Here is a 19166-nt window from a genome sequence, read left to right as displayed (position 1 = left end):
ATTCTGATTTGGGGGGGCATTCATCTTTGTCACTGGTAGGTAAGCCTCCCAATTGTTTTGCTCTCAAGATACTGATCTGTAATTGTTTGTATAGTAGGTTTATAATACAGTTCATCTGGTCAATGACACTCATTCCCCCTTAGCATAAAGTATTTATGTTGTGCATTATGATGTTTCTCATTTAGAGAAAATGACCGTGTTGCAATGGTTAATGGAGTTTCAATGGATAATGTCGAGCATGCGTTTGCTGTTCAGCAGCTGAGGAAAAGTGGGAAGAATGCCAAAATTGTAAGTGAATGTCTTAAAGATTTAAGCTTCCTTAAATTTTGTAGTTACAGAGCAAAAGTGAAATGGTGTACTGTCTTCTATGAAATACATGCATGATGCAAGGTACTAGAATAATACCTGTGTGGTGCTGCATGTTATAAGTGACAATCAATATGAGTTTATCATGTGGGTCACTCAAATTTTTTTTTTATTATAAATTATTATATTTAGGTAATGTAGCACTGGATATTTTCAACTCCTTTTCTTCATGGTAAAGTTCTCAGTTTACCAAAAGCACTCTTACCAAGATTTTCAAAGGCTTGTGTATGCTGAAGGACTTTACCCACAGTTCAGACACTAACACCATTCTTTTTATGTTCAATAAGCAGTTTGCCAAAATAAAGTATAATTACCTTAATTCCTATAATTCTGTAGGCTTATTCAAAGTGGTTTGCTTTTGAACTTTGCAAAACATACAGGTCATCACTTGAGGGTAGTAATCTGGTGTTCTGTAGAAGTTTGAGATTTTTACAAAAAAATTAAATGCACAATGTCTAACAGCTAGTTCAGGAAAACAGCCTGTAGAAAAACAGGCTTGTAGAAAAGCTTTCATGCTGACAGGTTTCTAGTGCTCTTCTGCTTTTAATATACTTGCAAGAAGTGTGTCATATGTTGTATTTGTAGATTTAGCAATTTCTTAAAGCTTGCACACACCAGAATATTAGCTGTGCAGGTCTTTTAGCATCTTACATATTTGGTGTGTAGATTAATGTAATGAAAAGCAGTTAATGAAAACTTGATGCTATAACTTGGTTCAGTTCTGTAATACGTAGCAAATAAGCCTCTAAACAGGCTTGAGGCCTTTTTTGGAAATGGCTGACTACGCTAGTGTAAACCAACTTTGAACTTTCAGTGAAAATGTTCCTCTTCCTCTGTGGCTTGCTAAATATTGCTTTGGGAAGCTTCAGAGTTGAAGAGACTTTCTGTCAGTAGCACACTGAGTGTATAGTAGGTTGTATGTTAGGAAAAGGAAGTTTTTTAGCAGTGCCAGTAACTGATCTGTGGGTTTAAGCAAAGAGAGAGAACATTCAAATGTGCAGCTCTGAAGACAGAATATTGTGTTATGTATTATTGTAATGTTATCATTTTGCCACTTTTTGGGAACCAGAAAGGACTAAAACAACTGTAAAACCAAACATAGCACTCAAAAAATGTTTCTAGCAATCTGTATTGATTGCGTAGAATTTTTATAGTGAGGATGCAAGAAGTCAGGGCATTCATAAATACGTATGTGTTTTCTTGCGAGTTTTGGGATTGTCTTGTCTTCTGACCTTCAGTAACACCATTGGCATTACACAGCCAGAGGCTGATATCTAGTATTTGGTTGTAGACTATCCGAAGGATGAAGAAAATTCAGATTCCAGTGGCTCGACCAGAACCTGAACCAGTGTCTGAAAATGAGGATGATAGCTATGATGAAGAGATACGTGATCCAAGAAGCAGCCGTAGTGGTCTAAGTGCTAACAGAAGGCATGAAAAGAGCTGGGTAAGAGATCGGAGTGCTAGCAGAGAGAGAAGCTTATCACCAAGATCAGACAGAAGGTCGGTTACATCAAGTCAGCCTGCAAAACCCACCAAAGTAACACTGGTGAAATCAAGGAAGAATGAAGGTAACTTGTATGTAATTCTCTTGCTAAGACTTTTGCTGTTTTTTTAAAGGCCAACTGCTTCATTCAGTGTGAAGTGCTTCACTGTATGAGCAGCGCTGTTAACAGTTTGTTGGCCCATTTTACCAGTAGCTAGCTGAAAATTTAAAAACTGCTAGTGTGTTTCTGGTGGTATTTTTCATATTCCAAAATACATGGGCTTAATTAAAGTATCATATAATGTAAACAAACCCCAACTGTGCACCTGACATTTGGTGTTCAGTGGCTGCATACTTTCCATATGCTTTAGCTGAGTCTTCAGTGCCTGTCTTGTTTGGAAAAGGACAAACTGTATGTAGTGTCTAAATTAAGCTATTGAGTAACAGCTATGATAACAGGCAGAGTTAGAAAAGAGATTGATATAATGGTAAATCCATAGTGTAATTCCACTGCAGCCCTTCGTGTGCCGAGTTCACTGTCCTCTTTGTGTTTCCAGTGTAAATGTAAATCTTCACATACCTCCCTACATTTTTACTGCTGTTTCATAAGTTCTCTTTTTCTCTTACTGCTGATGTATGAAGAGTATGGTCTACGGTTGGCAAGTCACATATTTGTGAAGGAAATATCACAGGATAGCCTGGCAGCACGAGATGGCAATATTCAGGAAGGAGATGTTGTACTGAAGGTACAGTAAATGGTGGTGATGTTGGCTCAAAAGGAAGAGTGTTGTGCAAATGTTCTTAGAATAAGCTGTCTCTTAATAGCATAATTATTGTTGGTAGAAGATGTATAATTTACTAAATTATTTCAGAGATCAATGAATTGAAGTATAAATCAGTATTTCTCAGATGTTGTGCCATTGAGCGTTACTGGAATTCGTCTTCAGTTTAAATGTTAATTTTTTTTTGGTAAAAATCAGTATATCCAGGGATTTCTAATTCATACTGAGCACTTTTTATTTGAAGATACTAATGTAAATGTGTTGGTGCAGAAAAACGTGCCATTCCTAACCGCTGAATATAGCAGTGGTGCTTCAAAAAAATGCAACTAATACTTTAAAAGTTTTGTATTGGTGGTAGAGGCTTTGTCTTTGAAAGGTGAAAAAATTTTCTGTATTATGTTACATAGTTTGAATTAGCCTAATAATCGTCCATTGTATATTGGTAATTGGGTAAATATCTTGGATATTTCTAAATATAATCTGTGGGTATGTGTATCTGGAGATTCACTGTTTTTTTTTCAGTAAGTTTATATATGCTTTTTTCTCTTCTAGATAAATGGCACAGTGACAGAAAATATGTCCTTAGCAGATGCAAAAACGCTAATAGAAAGATCAAAAGGGAAGTTGAAGATGGTCGTTCAGCGAGATGAAAGAGCTACACTGTTGAATGTCCCTGATCTTTCTGACAGTATTCATTCTGCTAATGCATCAGAAAGAGATGGTGAGCATGAATAAACTTGATTTCCAAAGGTGGAGAGGAATTCCCTGTGTTGTAAAGATGTGAAATAAATAAGTGGGATGGGGGGGGGGGGGGGGAGAAGAGTTAGGCGTGAGATTGTCATGTGGGTAAATTCTTGTTTGAATGTGATTGAAATCTACACCTTCATAAATGGGAGAAAACTATAGAGTAACAATTCTCGTAATTGTTCTGTCAGGAATATTAGTTGTTTCAAAATAATAAATACAGATTCAACATCTTCATAAAAGTTCTCTGCAAAAGCTTATTTCCATTTGAGCAGGTCATGCCACCATTTTAATTACAATCATTTCATGAAAAAACAACTTTTATTTAACAGACATTTCAGAAATTCAGTCGCTGGCATCAGATCATTCCAACCGATCCCATGACAGGCCCCGCCGCAGTCGTTCACGATCTCCTGACCAGAGGTCAGAGCCTTCAGACCATTCCAGACATTCTCCACAACAGCCCAGCAACGGCAGGTGATGGCAGCATTATACTATTTTATTTTTTTAAAATCAACTATTTAATGTGTTGTAATAGTACTTGGATTAAAATGTGAGTAACATGGTGCAGAGCTATGATAGCAGTAATATGGCATTCTTTGTTTCGAGAGATGTAGCTGATAATGATCCAAATTTTGTTAGACTTCAGGAGAAATTGAACGTTTAACTTGAATGCTATCCCTTTTTTAAACATAACCTTAGAACATGGTTGTATTAATGCAATGTAAGTTTGATAGCAATATGTTATTGAAGCATATGCAGTTACATTTTGCTTTTAGAAGGCAGTTAACTGCAAGGATATTTGAGCAGACTAGAAGCACAGTTCCTGTTGAATGCTCAACCTGGTTAAACATATTGAAATCTTGCTTTATTTAGCCACCTCTAAAAACATATTGAAATCTTGCTTTATTTAGCCACCTCTAAACTTATCTTCTGTTTCTGCACATTTTGTTTCTGAATACATTTAACCTCTATCAAATAAGGTGTATTGCACAGCAGATTTAGCTTTTGGAATGTACTTTTTAATAATTGAACTTGGTCCGACTAGGACTTTGATAATTCTGAAGTAGACAAGTGTTATATGAATTTAGAGAGAAGTAATCTTTTGTATGGTTTGATACGTCTTCTGTCAGGTGAAACTTTAGTCTTGAATAATAGACATACGTCCTGTTTTGTATTTCCAGTTTGTTGGAAATTGACATTTTAATTTATTGACATAGAATGTCAGTGTTGGATTTTAGGTTCTACTAAATATTTGTAAGAGAAAAGTTTACCTTCTGGATGCTCACAGATGATGGAGTAGAAGTTAAATTGACCTGTTGCAAATTCCAAATTCAGAGCCTGTATTTGAAGTTTTACAGATACTGTCAAAAATACAGATAACTGTCAAAACCCAATTGCAGCTGGTTGTTCCATAAAACAAAGATAAGCCTGACTAGTTGCTAATAACATTTTGTTTGCCTAAGGGGAAAATAACACTTGCGCCTTTTAAGGTTTGTAGTGTCTTCTAATGGTTTATAAAACTGCAAGGCCGATCTTACATGCACACACACCTGGTTGGGTCATAGTTTACAAACATCCCTGTTTCTCTTCCATCTATGCTGTTTGGGGGGACCACAAATCATGAAAGTTTGTTTTCAAGTAAGAACCCTGTATTAATGGGAAAAATTTAAAAGCAGCATCTGAGATGCTGGGGTTTGATTCTGAAGGTTGAGGTATCTCTGTTGGTTTTTAAAGCCTTTCTTTCTGGACCTGCATTTCTAATGTTGTGCGAAAAGGGCTTGTGGAGGGAGGAATAACAAAAAAAAACACATCAAAACTGAAACTGTGACTGACTTACCCTAGTGTTAGTGCTTTCCTGTCCTATTACAGTGGTTTAGGTACATGGTCACTTCCTCCCTATGGACTACACTGTCAGAAGAATTAAATCCTTCCTGAGAAGGAACTTTGAAGTTATCTCAACTCTGAATGCATCCGCTCTATCTACTTTATGAACAAGAACTACCTTGGCATGGATTGACTTCCTGTTGGACATGTTCTTTTCAAGATCAGAAAATCTGGGCCCTGAGCCATGCAAAGAAAAACATGTTAAAAGCAACTTCTCTTCGTAGTGGTTACTTGTGCAAGTTCAGATATGTTATAAGATAAAATTAGCTGCAACTGCTTTATAATTTAAAATTCAGTAGACAATCTAGAAGAAAAAAAGGCTTGAGAATCGCATTTGAACTTAAAGATACATTACAAACATATTGAAGATTATGAGTCTTTATTTAAATCCTGTTCTGCCAAGTGTTTGTATGTTAATGAGGAGAGAAACTCCAGGGGAATCCTTTTCATACAAGCTTAACTACAGACTGACACTTTCAGGTGTCCACTAATATACAGAAATCTGCCAGCAGACTTGCTTCAGTATTGCTTTGGGGTCTGGTAGGGTCTTCGGTGTTCGTCTTTCAGTATTCCATGCTGGTATATACACACCAGTGTGACTGCAGTTTTCCTGGATATAGAATTTCCATAAGTTTCTGGCAGTAACAGGTTGCTGAGCTGAACCCATCCTGAAAAGTGGCATTTACAGCCAGGTTGTGACAAGCCCTGTCAGTTTTCATTGCTGGGTTGCCCTTTACCTGTTGAAAGAAATCCCACTTGGGAACTCTCATATGCTGCCTTCCTCACCTGGATACTAGAAGAGCAAAAACATTTTCTGATATGTTTTAACACTTTCTCAAGAAGAAAGATGTGGCAACTTGGAGAAATCTTTGTAGAGGTCATCATTACTTCTGGAAAGATGTTGTTGACTTCTGTAATACAGTTGTCAGTTTATATGCAGCATGAGACATCTGTCCACTTTCAAAACAAGTTGAGAAACTGGAGTACAGGACAGCTTCTTGCCTGTCTTTTCATGTAAACTTTTTGATATGTGCTAAAAACACTTTTGGAAGGAGCCTGCATGTTCAAAACTTGTTGTGCAAACAAACATTCCAACTGTGTATTGCAGACAGTCTCTTTCAGTTCTGAAGTAACAGTCACAGCTGATGGCAGTAGTGTATAGCTGATGTCATTTTGTGACTGAAAGTCACGTGCTTGTTAGATACACTTTAAAAAGAAAGGGGTGGAAAGTGAGGTAGAGGGGGCCCTGATGCAGCACAGATGTTAAACAATAGTGTCACAGTGCACACAGTGAACAATACATAGCGTCTTGGGAAGTGCAGCTGTCAGGTTTTTAACAAGTTTCTGTCACCCAGAACCCAGTGACAGCATCAGTCAAGAGTTTCCTGTATCATCTTGTAACGCGAAATACTCGGTGTTTACCAGACAATTTGAGTGAATCAAGAAAAATACTACTCTCCTGCTGTTCTGATTTTCTTCCTTTTTGTTCTGTCACCATTTATACTTCTGTCAGCTTTTTCCCTTTCAAACTTTCTTGCCTTAGATGGAGTAAAACTGACCTTTCACAGGCATTGAAGTTGTCAGTTTGTCTACATGCATAGCAGTAGCCCAGGTCTAGAAGGTTATTGCTTCAGATATTTACCCACCACTATTTTGTGCTTTGTTCTCAATAACTCTGTTTTGGTTACTGTCCCTGGGAGCTGTTTTCTTCCATAATTATGTTCCTTTTTCTATATGTGGGTATAAAATCAGCATAAAATTGCACTGGTTTTGGACTATGTGGAGAAGAAATATAAAATTAACTTTGTTCTTGTTTAGTAACTGCAGTATTTTTAAAGCAAAACAGAGATACTACTACTTTGGAATAATGCTTCTGTAAAGTGTTAAGAGATGTGTGGAAACAGATAGGGCTCATGGGGAAATCTACTGTAATATCTTGTTAACTGGTGCTCATTACCCAAAAATCTGTGGACAGGGAGTTATAGCTTGCACTGCTACAGGGTTTTTTTCCAAGACATTTAATATGCATTTGAACTGCTAAATGCATGTGGGTCTGTTTTTGGTGAGCCAGGAAGTAGTTTCAGGGGAATGAGGAGTCCAGTCATACTTTAGTCTGGTGTTGGAGGTGAAAAATATAAGCTCTTAGTTTATGTACGTAATTTCATGTGCAAATTAAAATATGCTGGAAATCAGAAAGAGAAGTAGTAAGATTTTCACAGGTGAACTTGGGGAGCAGAGTAGAAAGATCAAGGCTAACTTCTAATTATTTTGGATGTAGTGGTTTTAGCATCATTTTAATCAACTCTGGAAGCTCCCACAAAGGGGTTTATCTGAATAAATAAGGCACAAATAAGTATTTTAAAAATTAGGCTGCTGTACTTGTTTTTACCAGCGACTTGCAGCAAGATGGTTGTTAAGGGTAAGGGTGCCAGTGTCTTCCCAGATTGTTGGGGTGGCAGTATTTCCAGTGCGTTTCTGTATTCTTTGTGTGTGTGTGTGTATGTTTGGTGGTAGCTTTTTTGTTTTTTTCTTTTTAGTTGCCTTCAGAACTGGCAGAAGAAAGTGCTGAAAAGTCTTTAGTGTGTCTTGGCTGAATAGCTAAGCTTTGTTTCTGGTGTTTAAGACTTCACATTGCTTCAGGAAAGCACATTCTTCTTGTATTTAGATGTTTACTATTTATTGTTTTTTGCCCATCTTGGATGAATAGATTTGTCGGGATCTGTTTCCTGAGTCATACTTCCAACTCTTGAAATATCAGTTTTGATTAAAAATAGTATTTACTCTTTAAAATAAAACTTTTTTTTATTTTTTGGTACATTTGAACTTTAAGGGAATTGATACTCATTATTTGCTAGTAGCACCATCTAGCTGTTGGTAGTGGAAGACTTGACAGATACCTTCTTTATGAGAGGAGATGGGCTTGCGCCTACTGACCAGGCCATTGTTCTCTTTGAGGAAGTATTTTTCCCCTACTGGGCAACTGAGTCTCTTACTACATAAAAAGCTGTGATTTGTTTGTGTCTCTTGTCTCCGATACTTTTTATCTTTTTACATCCTTGTTTATTTGACAACTTTCAGCAATTGTATTTCCTTTTTTTAAATGTACATGGTCTTGAATTAAGACTGCCTCTTTGATATATTGACCTACTTCTGTTTTTCCAGGTGATTATTAATGCTCTGAGCCTATTAAATGATTTAAGTTTCAAAAGATAGCAGTGTTAACAGCATTTTGACATACGACATACGTATTGTTCATTTCTACTATGGTACAGCTGGTAGCTATACTTTTATATAACAACATAAGAATGCCTGATCCTTTGAGCTGAAGGAATAGAAATTATGTTCTATGAGCTTTAGTTAGTCTCATTGTGTAAAGAACAAGAGATTTTATTCTTTTCTTTTTAAAGTTTTTCTACATGTCTTTGTTTTACACTGAAAGCATTTGTAACAAATGCGTAAGAAGCAGCGAGTTGTTGTATTACTGAAATACATGGATGACTGAGTGTATGAGAAGCATTCCTGTCCTGTAATAGCTTGGATTGAAGGCCTTACAGTCTTCTGAAGACTAAGATATCAAGGGCATGTTTGTGTTCTACCTTTTATCTCTGCAAATCCCTACCAAGAGCTGCACTGACAACACGTTTGTTCCAGAGCACATGGCATATGAAGGATCAGATATATTAGCTTGATCACAGCAAAGATGAAAAATTAAGTCTAAAAATCCATGATTTCTGTAGGGAGGTGTATGAAGACAGCCATCATAACTGCTCTTCTCCGTTTCTTCCCTTCTCAATTTCTTTGAAAGCTTTCAATATACAGAGCATGTTTATGACTTCCGTGCTTGAAGTGGAGAGCAGTATGTTTCACTGTGTCCTTCCTCTTTCTAAATAGCCATATGTAGAGAAGTCCTTTATTAACATGAAGTTAGGGAAAAAATGCCTGGATTAAGAAATGGTAAAAATTATTAATGATGTGATAGTCTAAGAACAAAGCCTTGTTAAATAGTAGTTGGTAGTTCCTTACCCACTAGACATTAACTTCATGAATGAAAGGATTTATTCTTTAGTCTTAGTAGATCAAAGTCATAGAAACAATTCTATATGTAGAGTAAATCTTTTTTCTGATACAGTCTTCGAAGCAAAGAAGATGAGAGAATAACGAAACCAGGAGCGGTCTCTACACCTGTAAAGAATGCAGATGACATTCCTAAAACTATGGAAGAGGTAGCAGTCGAAAGAGCTGAAAAACAAACTCCACCACTTCCAGGTAAAAACATTAAAATACAGTAATTGTACATGTTGCTGAGAATGGATGATCACTGAAGACTTCATGCCATTGCATATTTGTGAAATGATTACTAGGGTCTTAAAACAGACCAAGTCCTAAGTATTTTTGTTTCTGAATATTAACAGTCTTTGTAATCATACCCCTGTTTATATCTTTAGAGTTTTGGTCCTGGAAACCTAAGCTGTGGGGTCTGCCCATTATATAGGGGTCAGACTTCAGTCTTTAGAGTTGTATTTGTAGGTGATGGTCATAAAGAGTTTTGTCCTGATTTCTCAAGTAAGCTTAAGATCTGCTATTTCTCTTCTGAGAGGCAATTAGTAGACTGGTTTTTAGGGTTTACTGTAGCAGACTATATTTAAACAAGGATGTAGGCAACCATGTATAGAGCTACTGCTTCCGAGACAATTCAGAACACTCTGAAATGCTCTGTTAGTGTAGCACTTGCTAATTACAGTCATGGACCAAGAAAGCATTTTAACAAGTGCAGTACGTCTAACAAAACCTCATTCATCTTTTTCCAAGAGGGAAGGATAAGCTAAATGGCAGCACATAAATGCCAGTTGGTGTAAAAGAGACAAAAAATGTAACAGTGACAAGACATTGTTCTGGGCAGGCTGATTTGTAATATTTTCATTTACAGAATGAGGCACTTTCAGTGAAGAGGAGCTGTGCAGGTGGTTTAGAGGTGGCTCTTGAAAGGCTGGGCCAAATGAGGAAAAAGCACATGCAAACTTGAAAATATGTGCAGTCTTAGGGAATGAGGGGTTATACTCCTGTGTATAGTATTGAGTAGCTCAGTGAAGAATTGGAGGAGTTACGGTGTTGACAGACTGAAATTTCCTGAAAATGAGAACAGTAGACTTCCTAATGCAGGAGAGATTATTTAAAAAAAGTCACGGAGGGTGACCTAAAGGAACAACATGCACATGAAGTAAGTTTATATTTGCCAAGATAGAAAAAAGATGTGGTAGTGAGATTGCATGAATTCTGTCTTTTTAGAAAATATTAAAGATTAATAACTGGCATAATTCAAAGCCAGCCAGGAGATGCTTGAGATGGTTCTTAATCCAAAATAATGTACTAATGATTAGTTTGAAGGACTGGCAAGCAAGTAATAAGTACTGTGAGGATTTTGTCGGTTAGTGGGGAAGAATTAATTACTCGTTACTAAGTGAATGAGAAGATGCATGTGGAAATACTTAGTTTGGATGGGAGGAGATGTAGGCCAATACATAAAGACAATATTTAAATTTGTGTCTGCAGATAAAATGAACTTGCTATAATTCATAGTCTGAGAAAAAAAGGTGCAATAAAGGATATAATCCTTTAACAGCTTTACAGAAAGTGCTAGGGATATTAGGATGTTTCAAAGACTGTAATAAAAACGTTGTTAGAAAAGTAGTTGGTAGATTCTGTGGCAGCTTGCTGCTTAGACTGAGAGCAAGAAAACTCGTGGTTGTTTGTGTCCAAGGAGGGTGAAAGGAAAGTATTTGTTCAGAGGGATTCATCAGAGGCTGAAATTACCAATTTCAAATTAGTCCATTTAGTAATTTGAAAAGAATACAGAGTTGTTGTTTGAAGCCAGCCTCATTTGAAATCAACTTTTTTCAAATGTGCAGAGATAAGCCTTAAATAGAATTTCTTTTAAAGTAAGCAACCAAGTAGCAGAGAAGAGCCCCTGTTAATGTTCATTACTAAGGGAAGATAGCAGTGGCAGTTTCCTCTTAGTGACTTGAGGGAATCTATGCAGCAAAGCCATAGTATGGGCTTACCTTTAAGAACTGCCAACTGGACCAAAGTAAGCATCAAAATCTGCCAGCCTCAAGGCATGCAGCAGTAGGTCCAATGTAGTATTTTCATTTCAGGAATTGAATTCCTGATGGAAGAGAGCCCGTGGAAAATGTAAAAGTTATATCAGTTAAATCAAGGTGAGAGACGGGAGGGTTGAAAGTGGTCTTGGGATCACACAGCCTTCTAGTTCTCGTAGTTCTGCAGTGTTCGGAGTACTTAATGAAGTACAAAGGAAGTTTGGGGATTTTTACTGAAGTAATACTTAGGCCAGTAATCATGCTGCTTTGAATGGCACAGTGAGAGTGTCTTCTGTTGTTCTATTACACTGTTGTTCTATTACACTGCCAAGTGTGTTGAAGTAGGCTAGAGGTGGGTTACTGAGAAAGTAATTAGATTTTTATAAAGGTAAGCTTTACTTACTCATCTTTAAATGACCAAATGGATATTTGAAGTCTTTTGGTATTTTAATAGAACCAAAGCCAGTGTATGCACAAGGAGGTCAGCCAGATGTCGATTTACCAGTCAGTCCGTCTGATGGCCCTTTGCCCAATTCAACCCATGAAGATGGAATGCTTCGGTAATGTAACTCTGAATTCTATTCAAATATGCCTGGTTCTAGAGCAAACCAAGCTTTTATCTAAAGTGATGAATAACCTGTGTAAATGATCTAATGTCAAATCCAATATGCTGTGCTGATACTTCTGTTCAGAAATATCAGGATATAGACTTAAGGTTTATTCCTGCATCTTGCTGGCGCTTATATTGTTTAATATACCATTTTAAAGTCTAGTAATTCTCTATGGAAATGAGCAGTTAGAATGATCAACTAGTGAAAAGGATCTGCAGTGTTTTTCTCTTTCTGGGCACCCTGCCCCTCCTGCCCTGTCCCCATCTCCAGAGAGAGGAGAGACACTGTAGCACATTCTTTTCCTTTTATAAAATAATCGGAGGGCAGTGACTGAAGATCACTACAGAAATGTGTGAGGTTGCGACATGGAAGTGAGTCTGCTTCAACTGGGATCTCCTTTATTGGCATTAGTGTACATGGGAATAGATTCTAGTTTGGTTTTGTCTCAAATTTATCTAAATGTCTTTAGAGCCAAAATAAATGTATATGTCAGGACAGTTGTTTACAAGGAGGAGCATTTATGGAAGAGTATCCAAGTGTCTCAGTTAAATCACTGTTAGACAAACCACCCCCAGTAAACATGTAAATACAGGTGGGTTTTTTGAAGTGCTAATGAGTGTATTGTAATGCTGCAGTTGATAAGCAGTTAATGATATGGATAGCAAAACATTCTCTGATTTAAATGTTAAGCAAATTAGTTCTTTGCATATGCTCAGTCTCAAATTTACCAGCATGTTTTATGCTATTACATCTCTAAATGAAATATTTTCTAAATCTCTAGGCCAAGCATGAAACTGGTAAAATTCAGAAAAGGAGATAGTGTGGGCTTGCGACTAGCAGGTGGCAATGATGTTGGCATATTTGTAGCTGGTGTTCTGGAAGACAGCCCTGCAGCAAAAGAAGGATTAGAGGAAGGGGACCAGATTCTCAGGGTATGTCAAAACCAATAACAGTACAAATGTTTTCCTGTACCAAAGTAGGTTTCCTTTCTGTAGCATTGAATATATTAACTTTGTAGTTCTTAGAGGGGTTTTTCTGTATGCACTTACTCCATGAATTAATAGCAGCAAAAACTTGTTACTATACTGTTGTTAGGAAGGCTATTAAGTTTTACATCCAATTTCTGAGATTTGATTCAGTTGATAAAGTTGTTTGATAACTGTTCAGTCACTAAATTGTGAGGACTCTTACTGGTGGTTTTAAATGTTCTGTAATATTTATCTAAGGAACAGCTAATGAACAGCTACCTGTTATTCTGGAAGCAATGGTTTATCGAGAAATAACGTGGCGCACTACTCGGAGATACAGGAGACCTTGAGATAGACGTGCATGGTGCATGTATGAAACTGAATTCAGAAAAAAAAATCATAGCAATAAGCTGATACAGGTTTCCTGTTGTATGGTTAAATCTGTTACAGTAATGCCATATGCTAAATCAAACCAATTATTTCATTGATACCAGGTAAATAACGTAGACTTCACAAATATCATCAGAGAAGAAGCTGTCCTTTTTTTGCTTGATCTTCCTAAAGGTGAAGAAGTGACCATTTTAGCACAGAAGAAAAAAGATGGTAAATATTTGTATATTGGGAGCAATGTAGTAGATTGCTAGGAGCAACATAAGAAGTATAGTGAATGATGACTAACTTCTGGCTTCCAAGAAGTTGTTGCCTTATGAAGATTGTCAAGTTTTGGGTTTTATTTGGCTTTGGGATAGGTTATTACTACAAGTGGACTAGAGATTGAAATTGTAACAGTTGCCTCCCCTCCTCCCCAGCCCAAAGGAACAAACAAAACCCCCTACCAAAATAACCCCACAAAAACCCCACTGAAAGTAACTCCTGGCATCTGATAGAAGTATGGTGTGAAACCTGGGGGGCAGCAGGAAAGTCTGTTGGAGTCCTACCATTGTATCCTGTGTTCAGCTGTAACTGTTACAGCTGAACCCAGGACACATTGAAAATGAATGATGACACTGTGTTGCGCACACAAACTTCTTTCCCAGTAAGATTAATTCCTTCCAGGTGAACGGAATTGAACTTGCACTGGCAGAGAATTTCTTGCCTTGAAAGCTGAGTTTATATTGGTAGATTAAGTTGGTATTAATAGTTACACTGTTTAAAATGGAGCAGCTTTGAGACATTACAGCTTCTTGAAGTATTACTGTATATTGAAAACAAGCAGAAGGTGAAGCACTGTTGCTCTTGTGAGCATTAGGACATCACTTGAGTTTACATAACACATTCTACTTTTGGTTTTCTTTTTCCTTTTTTCAGTCTATCGTCGCATTGTTGAGTCTGATGTAGGGGATTCTTTCTATATTAGAACTCATTTTGAATATGAAAAGGAATCTCCTTATGGACTAAGTTTCAACAAAGGTGAAGTGTTCCGCGTGGTGGACACTCTGTACAATGGCAAACTGGGTTCATGGCTGGCAATTCGAATTGGCAAGAATCATAAGGAAGTCGAAAGAGGTATCATACCTAACAAAAACAGGTACGATATTAAAATACCTAAATTGCTGGTTTAAAGTTATGATTTTAAATTCTGCATCTGTAGAATGAATGATTGCACTTGGCTGCAGGACAGAGGTTTATAGAACTGGTTTAGTCAGAAAAAGTGACAGTGTTAAAACAAGTTGCAGTTAAATATCTAACCTATGTATTTGCTTTTAAGTCTTGTACAGTCCACAAAAACGCTAAAAGCTTTCTCTTCAATGCAAGAGACAAGGCTATGTAATGCTTTAGAAATGTGATATCAGCCTCTGTAGTTCAATCTAGTTCTGTCTAATACAGAAACAACAAAAGCTTGATTCAGCAGGTGGTAGTGGGTTTTGGAAGTATAAGCTTGCTAGTCAAGCATTACTTCAGAAGCTGACTTCTGTGATAACTGGTTGGGATTTGTTGTTGTCTTAGAGCTGAGCAGCTAGCTAGTGTACAGTACACACTTCCAAAGACAGCAGGAGGAGATCGAGCGGATTTTTGGAGATTCCGAGGTTTACGTAGTTCAAAAAGAAATCTACGAAAAAGCAGAGAAGATCTTTCTGCACAACCTGTTCAGACAAAGTTTCCTGCCTATGAGAGAGTTGTTCTTCGGGAAGGTATGGCTTTATTCTTGCTGTTGCAGAATAACAGATCTGTCTGATTTGCTTTGTCATAGCCTACATATAGAAGAGTGTCTTGCATTTGTTTTAAGCAATCAATGCATTTTGACTTTTTGCTTTCAATTCTAGCTGGGTTTCTCAGACCTGTAACCATTTTCGGTCCAATAGCTGATGTGGCACGTGAGAAACTTGCTAGAGAAGAACCAGATATCTTTCAAATTGCAAGTAAGTGTGGAATAATGTTTTGTGTAGTTACGAAATGGTCAACTTCCTTTTAGCTAGACAGTTTCTACATTACTTTAGCTGTTACCATATTTAACAAGATGTTGATAGTGTAAAGGAACAGACAAAACATAAGCTCTTTCACTGGTTACTTAGAATTCTCTGAGGGTAAAAGTAATATTAGTTCTATTTATAGCCTTCTCAAATTTAATTTTAATTTGGTGCTTTACCCTGTTTCTAAGTGCGTATGTAAAGATACAGTGATTTTTCGTGGTCAAATCAGTGGGCTGATTTTAATGTATTATTTTGAGGGAGGGGGAATGTCTTCAATCAGAATTAACAGTTTGAGCTATGGAGTGGTTTTATCTTAATGAGTCAATGTAGAATATTTTGTAAACTTGCAACAGATTTTTTACTGTGTCCTTTTTACCAGAAAGTGAACCAAGAGATGCTGGTACTGACCAACGTAGTTCTGGCATTATTCGTCTTCACACTATAAAACAGATAATTGATAGGGTAAGTCTTTTACTGTCACTATACTTTTAAAACAAAAAAGGGTAAAACAGGTATCATCAAGTAAGGTGTTGGGTGTTTCAAATTTAGAAGACTAAGTAATGAGTGTGTTTAAAAATAATTTTCTCATGTTCAAAATGTATATGTCTGTGTAGCCTGATATTTGAATTCGTTTGGTTTCCAGTATTCAAATAGGAAAAGAATTTGAATCAATACTTTTTGAGACAATGAACTCTGTAAAAGTAACAGCAAGTAGATTTCTGGAGGATGTTAAAGGGGAAAAAAAATAAAATCTTAAGTGATTCACTTCTGTGCTTCTGTCCTTTTTACCACAACAGGACAAACATGCTTTATTAGATGTCACTCCTAATGCAGTGGACCGTCTGAATTATGCCCAGTGGTATCCTATTGTAGTGTTCCTAAATCCTGATTCTAAGCAAGGTGTAAAGACTATGAGAATGAGGTTGTGCCCAGAATCACGGAAAAGTGCCAGAAAGCTGTATGAAAGAGCTCACAAGCTACGCAAAAACAATCACCATCTCTTCACAAGTAAGTAATTACATATACTAATTTTAGTATATCTGAGAGAGAGGGGGAGGTGTTCAGTAACCGACAGCTCATTGATGTGTGCATTGTTTGCACGTAACTGCATAAATGTAATATGAAATGTCAAAATGATGTTTCTAATAATAGATCTGGTGGCTTTGCCGGTTCGTCAGCCAAAATCAAACGTCCATAAATAGGAAGATGATGGCTAAACTCAAGTATTGCTTTATTCCAAATTACTGTTAACTCAGTATTTCCCATTTGGAAAAAAATGTCCCAAACTATATCAGGCTTTTAACTGTGCTTTGAATGCTAATGTTTGTAGTACTATTTAAATCTCATAGCTTTAACTTACCAGTTTATATTGCTTTTATTACTGGAGGTACAAATCCTTCTTGTAGTTGCAGAAATCATAAGTCAAACTAACCTCCTGTACTTCTAGCTACCATTAACTTGAATTCAATGAATGAAGGATGGTATGGAGCTCTGAAAGAAGCAATTCAGCAACAACAGAACCAACTAGTGTGGGTTTCAGAAGGAAAGGTAAGAAATAATTTTTTGGGAGAAATGACAAAACTATTTATGAGAAGTTATTTGTTCTTTCGTTGTATCTGGTATTACAGATGTGGGCAGATACTTGTGGAATTACGTTTGCTTTTCTTTTTAATTACTCACTTTAACCATCCTTTGAAGATCTAAAGCAGTAATGCCTCATGACTGTAAACTGCTCATCACTGATTTGTCACTACATGAGGTCAGTTGTTCTGTTCATGAGGGCTGTACAGTTGTCCTTGTGAGGGAGAGTGTAGTCAGTGAGAGCTTTTGACCTCTGGAGGTTATGCTCCAGTTAACTGGAGGATATGCTCTTGCTTTGAAGATTTTGTCAGGATTGGGTGCTTTTTCATTAAAACTTCTGGGTGTTTTGCTATTGGCTGGGATTGCCTGATGATGAATTTTTTACTAATAAAAAAGCAGGTGGCATATTCATGTTCTTTGTGACCTTTTTGGGACCAGTGTTCTCTTAGTTGTGAGAACACAGTTAAAAAAATCAGAAGTTGGTATTCTGTGTTCACCACTAAAACTCCACTTGCCTTCTCAAGCTGCATGTTGACTCTATGCACATTAGATCCATCCTCTTGAACTAATATCAAGCAAAGTGCCAACTGTAAGTAAGCAAATGATTGATCAGCTATTGCTACATAATTCTTAATTAGATATATCTTTATTAGGTCTTTTTTCCCTCATATATATATTTTAACCTGAAGTTAATGATTCCAGTATCATAATATCACTTTGAAGTGTAGCTTTGTATCTTTTGAAACACTGATTTATATGAACACTATACACTGTCCTGTTTCTTACACTGACAGTCATCTGACCCTTTAGTGAAATGATTAAAAGAGCTAGACTGCAGAAAAGGCTTTTAAGTGTAAGGCTAACATCTTCAATGATTAAAAACCTGATTTCTCCTCCTTTGTGATACTCTGAGTTGTTGAAATCTCATATTCTTGCTATGCTGCTGGATTTGGAATATAACTAACTTCTTTAACTACCAGACCTTCTGTTGTGGTTCAGAACAGAATAGATGCCTTCCATTTGTTCAGGTTTAATTATTCACACACACTCAAAAAAATCCTAGCTTTACAATGCAAGAAAAAGGGCACTCTTGAAAAGGTATTTCAAAAAGCATGTACTCTAATTTTGTTTGACACAGGCAGATGGTGCTACAAGTGAGGACCTTGATTTACACGATGACCGCCTTTCTTACCTCTCAGCTCCTGGTAGTGAATATTCTATGTATAGCACAGACAGTAGACACACATCTGATTATGAAGACACAGATACAGAAGGAGGTGCTTATACTGATCAAGAACTGGATGAAACTCTGAATGACGAGGTTGGGACACCTCCTGAATCTGCTATTACACGTTCTTCTGAACCTGTTAGAGAGGATTCTTCTGGAATGCATCATGATACTCAAACTTACCCTACTTATGCATCTCAAGCTCAGCCGCAGCCAAATCTCAGAGTTGATTCTTCAGGATTTAAAACAACTACTCAGCCGGTAAGAAAGTAATTCTGTACACTGACACTGTGCATTAACTTCAGGTTCTGAGTTGTCTTGAACAAGAAATCTGTATTTATGGTCTGCTTACCAGTATTGTGCGTGCATACAAGAATCTGTCAACGACAACATCAGTGAGTTAGAGAATCGGCTTGCCCTATCTGTTTCAGTGGCTCATTCTGACAGCAGGGGGATTGAAGTACCATTCTACTTTAAATGTTTTGCTTTAATGTTCAGCATAATTTCTGGAAGTGCTAGTGCATGATGCATTCAGTACATTTCATTCTACATCTAGCTGCATTGGTCAAAGCATCATTTAAATTATATTAATATAAATCAAAAAGTCATACAGTGATTCAATAGTGGTATATTTAAAATATTTTAAACACTTCACAGAAAGCAGAAGCCTCACCTGCAGTCCCTTACCTTTCCCCGTCGCCTGAATCAAACCCTGCAACCTCATCAGCCTCCGCAGTAAATGCTAATGTAAACCTAAGTAATGTCAGACTGGAGGAGCCTACTGCTGCTCCTTACAACTCTTACCAACCACAGGCGGGCCCCTTAAGAGCATCAAGTACTGAGGGAGCTCATATAGTCCTAAGAGAACAAGAGTCATCATCCTTATCGCCGCATATAGATCCAGCAAAGGTACCTGTGCCACATTGTTGCGCTGATTTCCTGCTATACATCAAGCTAGCACATGATCTTTTTGTTTTGCCCTTATTTGGAGAATTCCATCTAATTTT

The 19166-nt window shown here is 37.1% G+C and overlaps 1 protein-coding gene across 3 annotated transcripts in view; it reads left to right on the top strand.

Moving 5' to 3' along the window:
* The window catches only part of TJP1 (tight junction protein 1), a 193256-nt gene that overhangs the window by 155672 nt on the left and 18418 nt on the right, over nt 1-19166 (top strand). For all 3 annotated transcript variants that reach the window (XM_062626921.1, XM_062626932.1, XM_062626910.1), the window contains 17 exons: nt 186-288; nt 1658-1937; nt 2495-2598; nt 3187-3355; nt 3711-3855; nt 9395-9531; nt 11815-11920; nt 12753-12903; nt 13434-13542; nt 14248-14467; nt 14887-15071; nt 15204-15299; nt 15730-15812; nt 16148-16358; nt 16798-16898; nt 18070-18420; nt 18817-19068. In XM_062626921.1, the coding sequence (XP_062482905.1) occupies nt 186-288; nt 1658-1937; nt 2495-2598; nt 3187-3355; nt 3711-3855; nt 9395-9531; nt 11815-11920; nt 12753-12903; nt 13434-13542; nt 14248-14467; nt 14887-15071; nt 15204-15299; nt 15730-15812; nt 16148-16358; nt 16798-16898; nt 18070-18420; nt 18817-19068 (2803 nt within the window). The remainder of the gene's footprint in view (nt 1-185; nt 289-1657; nt 1938-2494; nt 2599-3186; nt 3356-3710; nt 3856-9394; nt 9532-11814; nt 11921-12752; nt 12904-13433; nt 13543-14247; nt 14468-14886; nt 15072-15203; nt 15300-15729; nt 15813-16147; nt 16359-16797; nt 16899-18069; nt 18421-18816; nt 19069-19166) is intronic.

Source organism: Pezoporus occidentalis, unplaced genomic scaffold, assembly GCF_034315485.1.
Source record: "Pezoporus occidentalis ecotype Australia unplaced genomic scaffold, CSIRO_AGI_Poc_V1 ctg11, whole genome shotgun sequence".
NCBI lineage: Eukaryota > Metazoa > Chordata > Aves > Psittaciformes > Psittacidae > Pezoporus > Pezoporus occidentalis.
The sequence above is the reverse complement of the archived record's forward strand: the minus strand, read 5'-3'. Positions and strand labels throughout refer to the sequence as shown.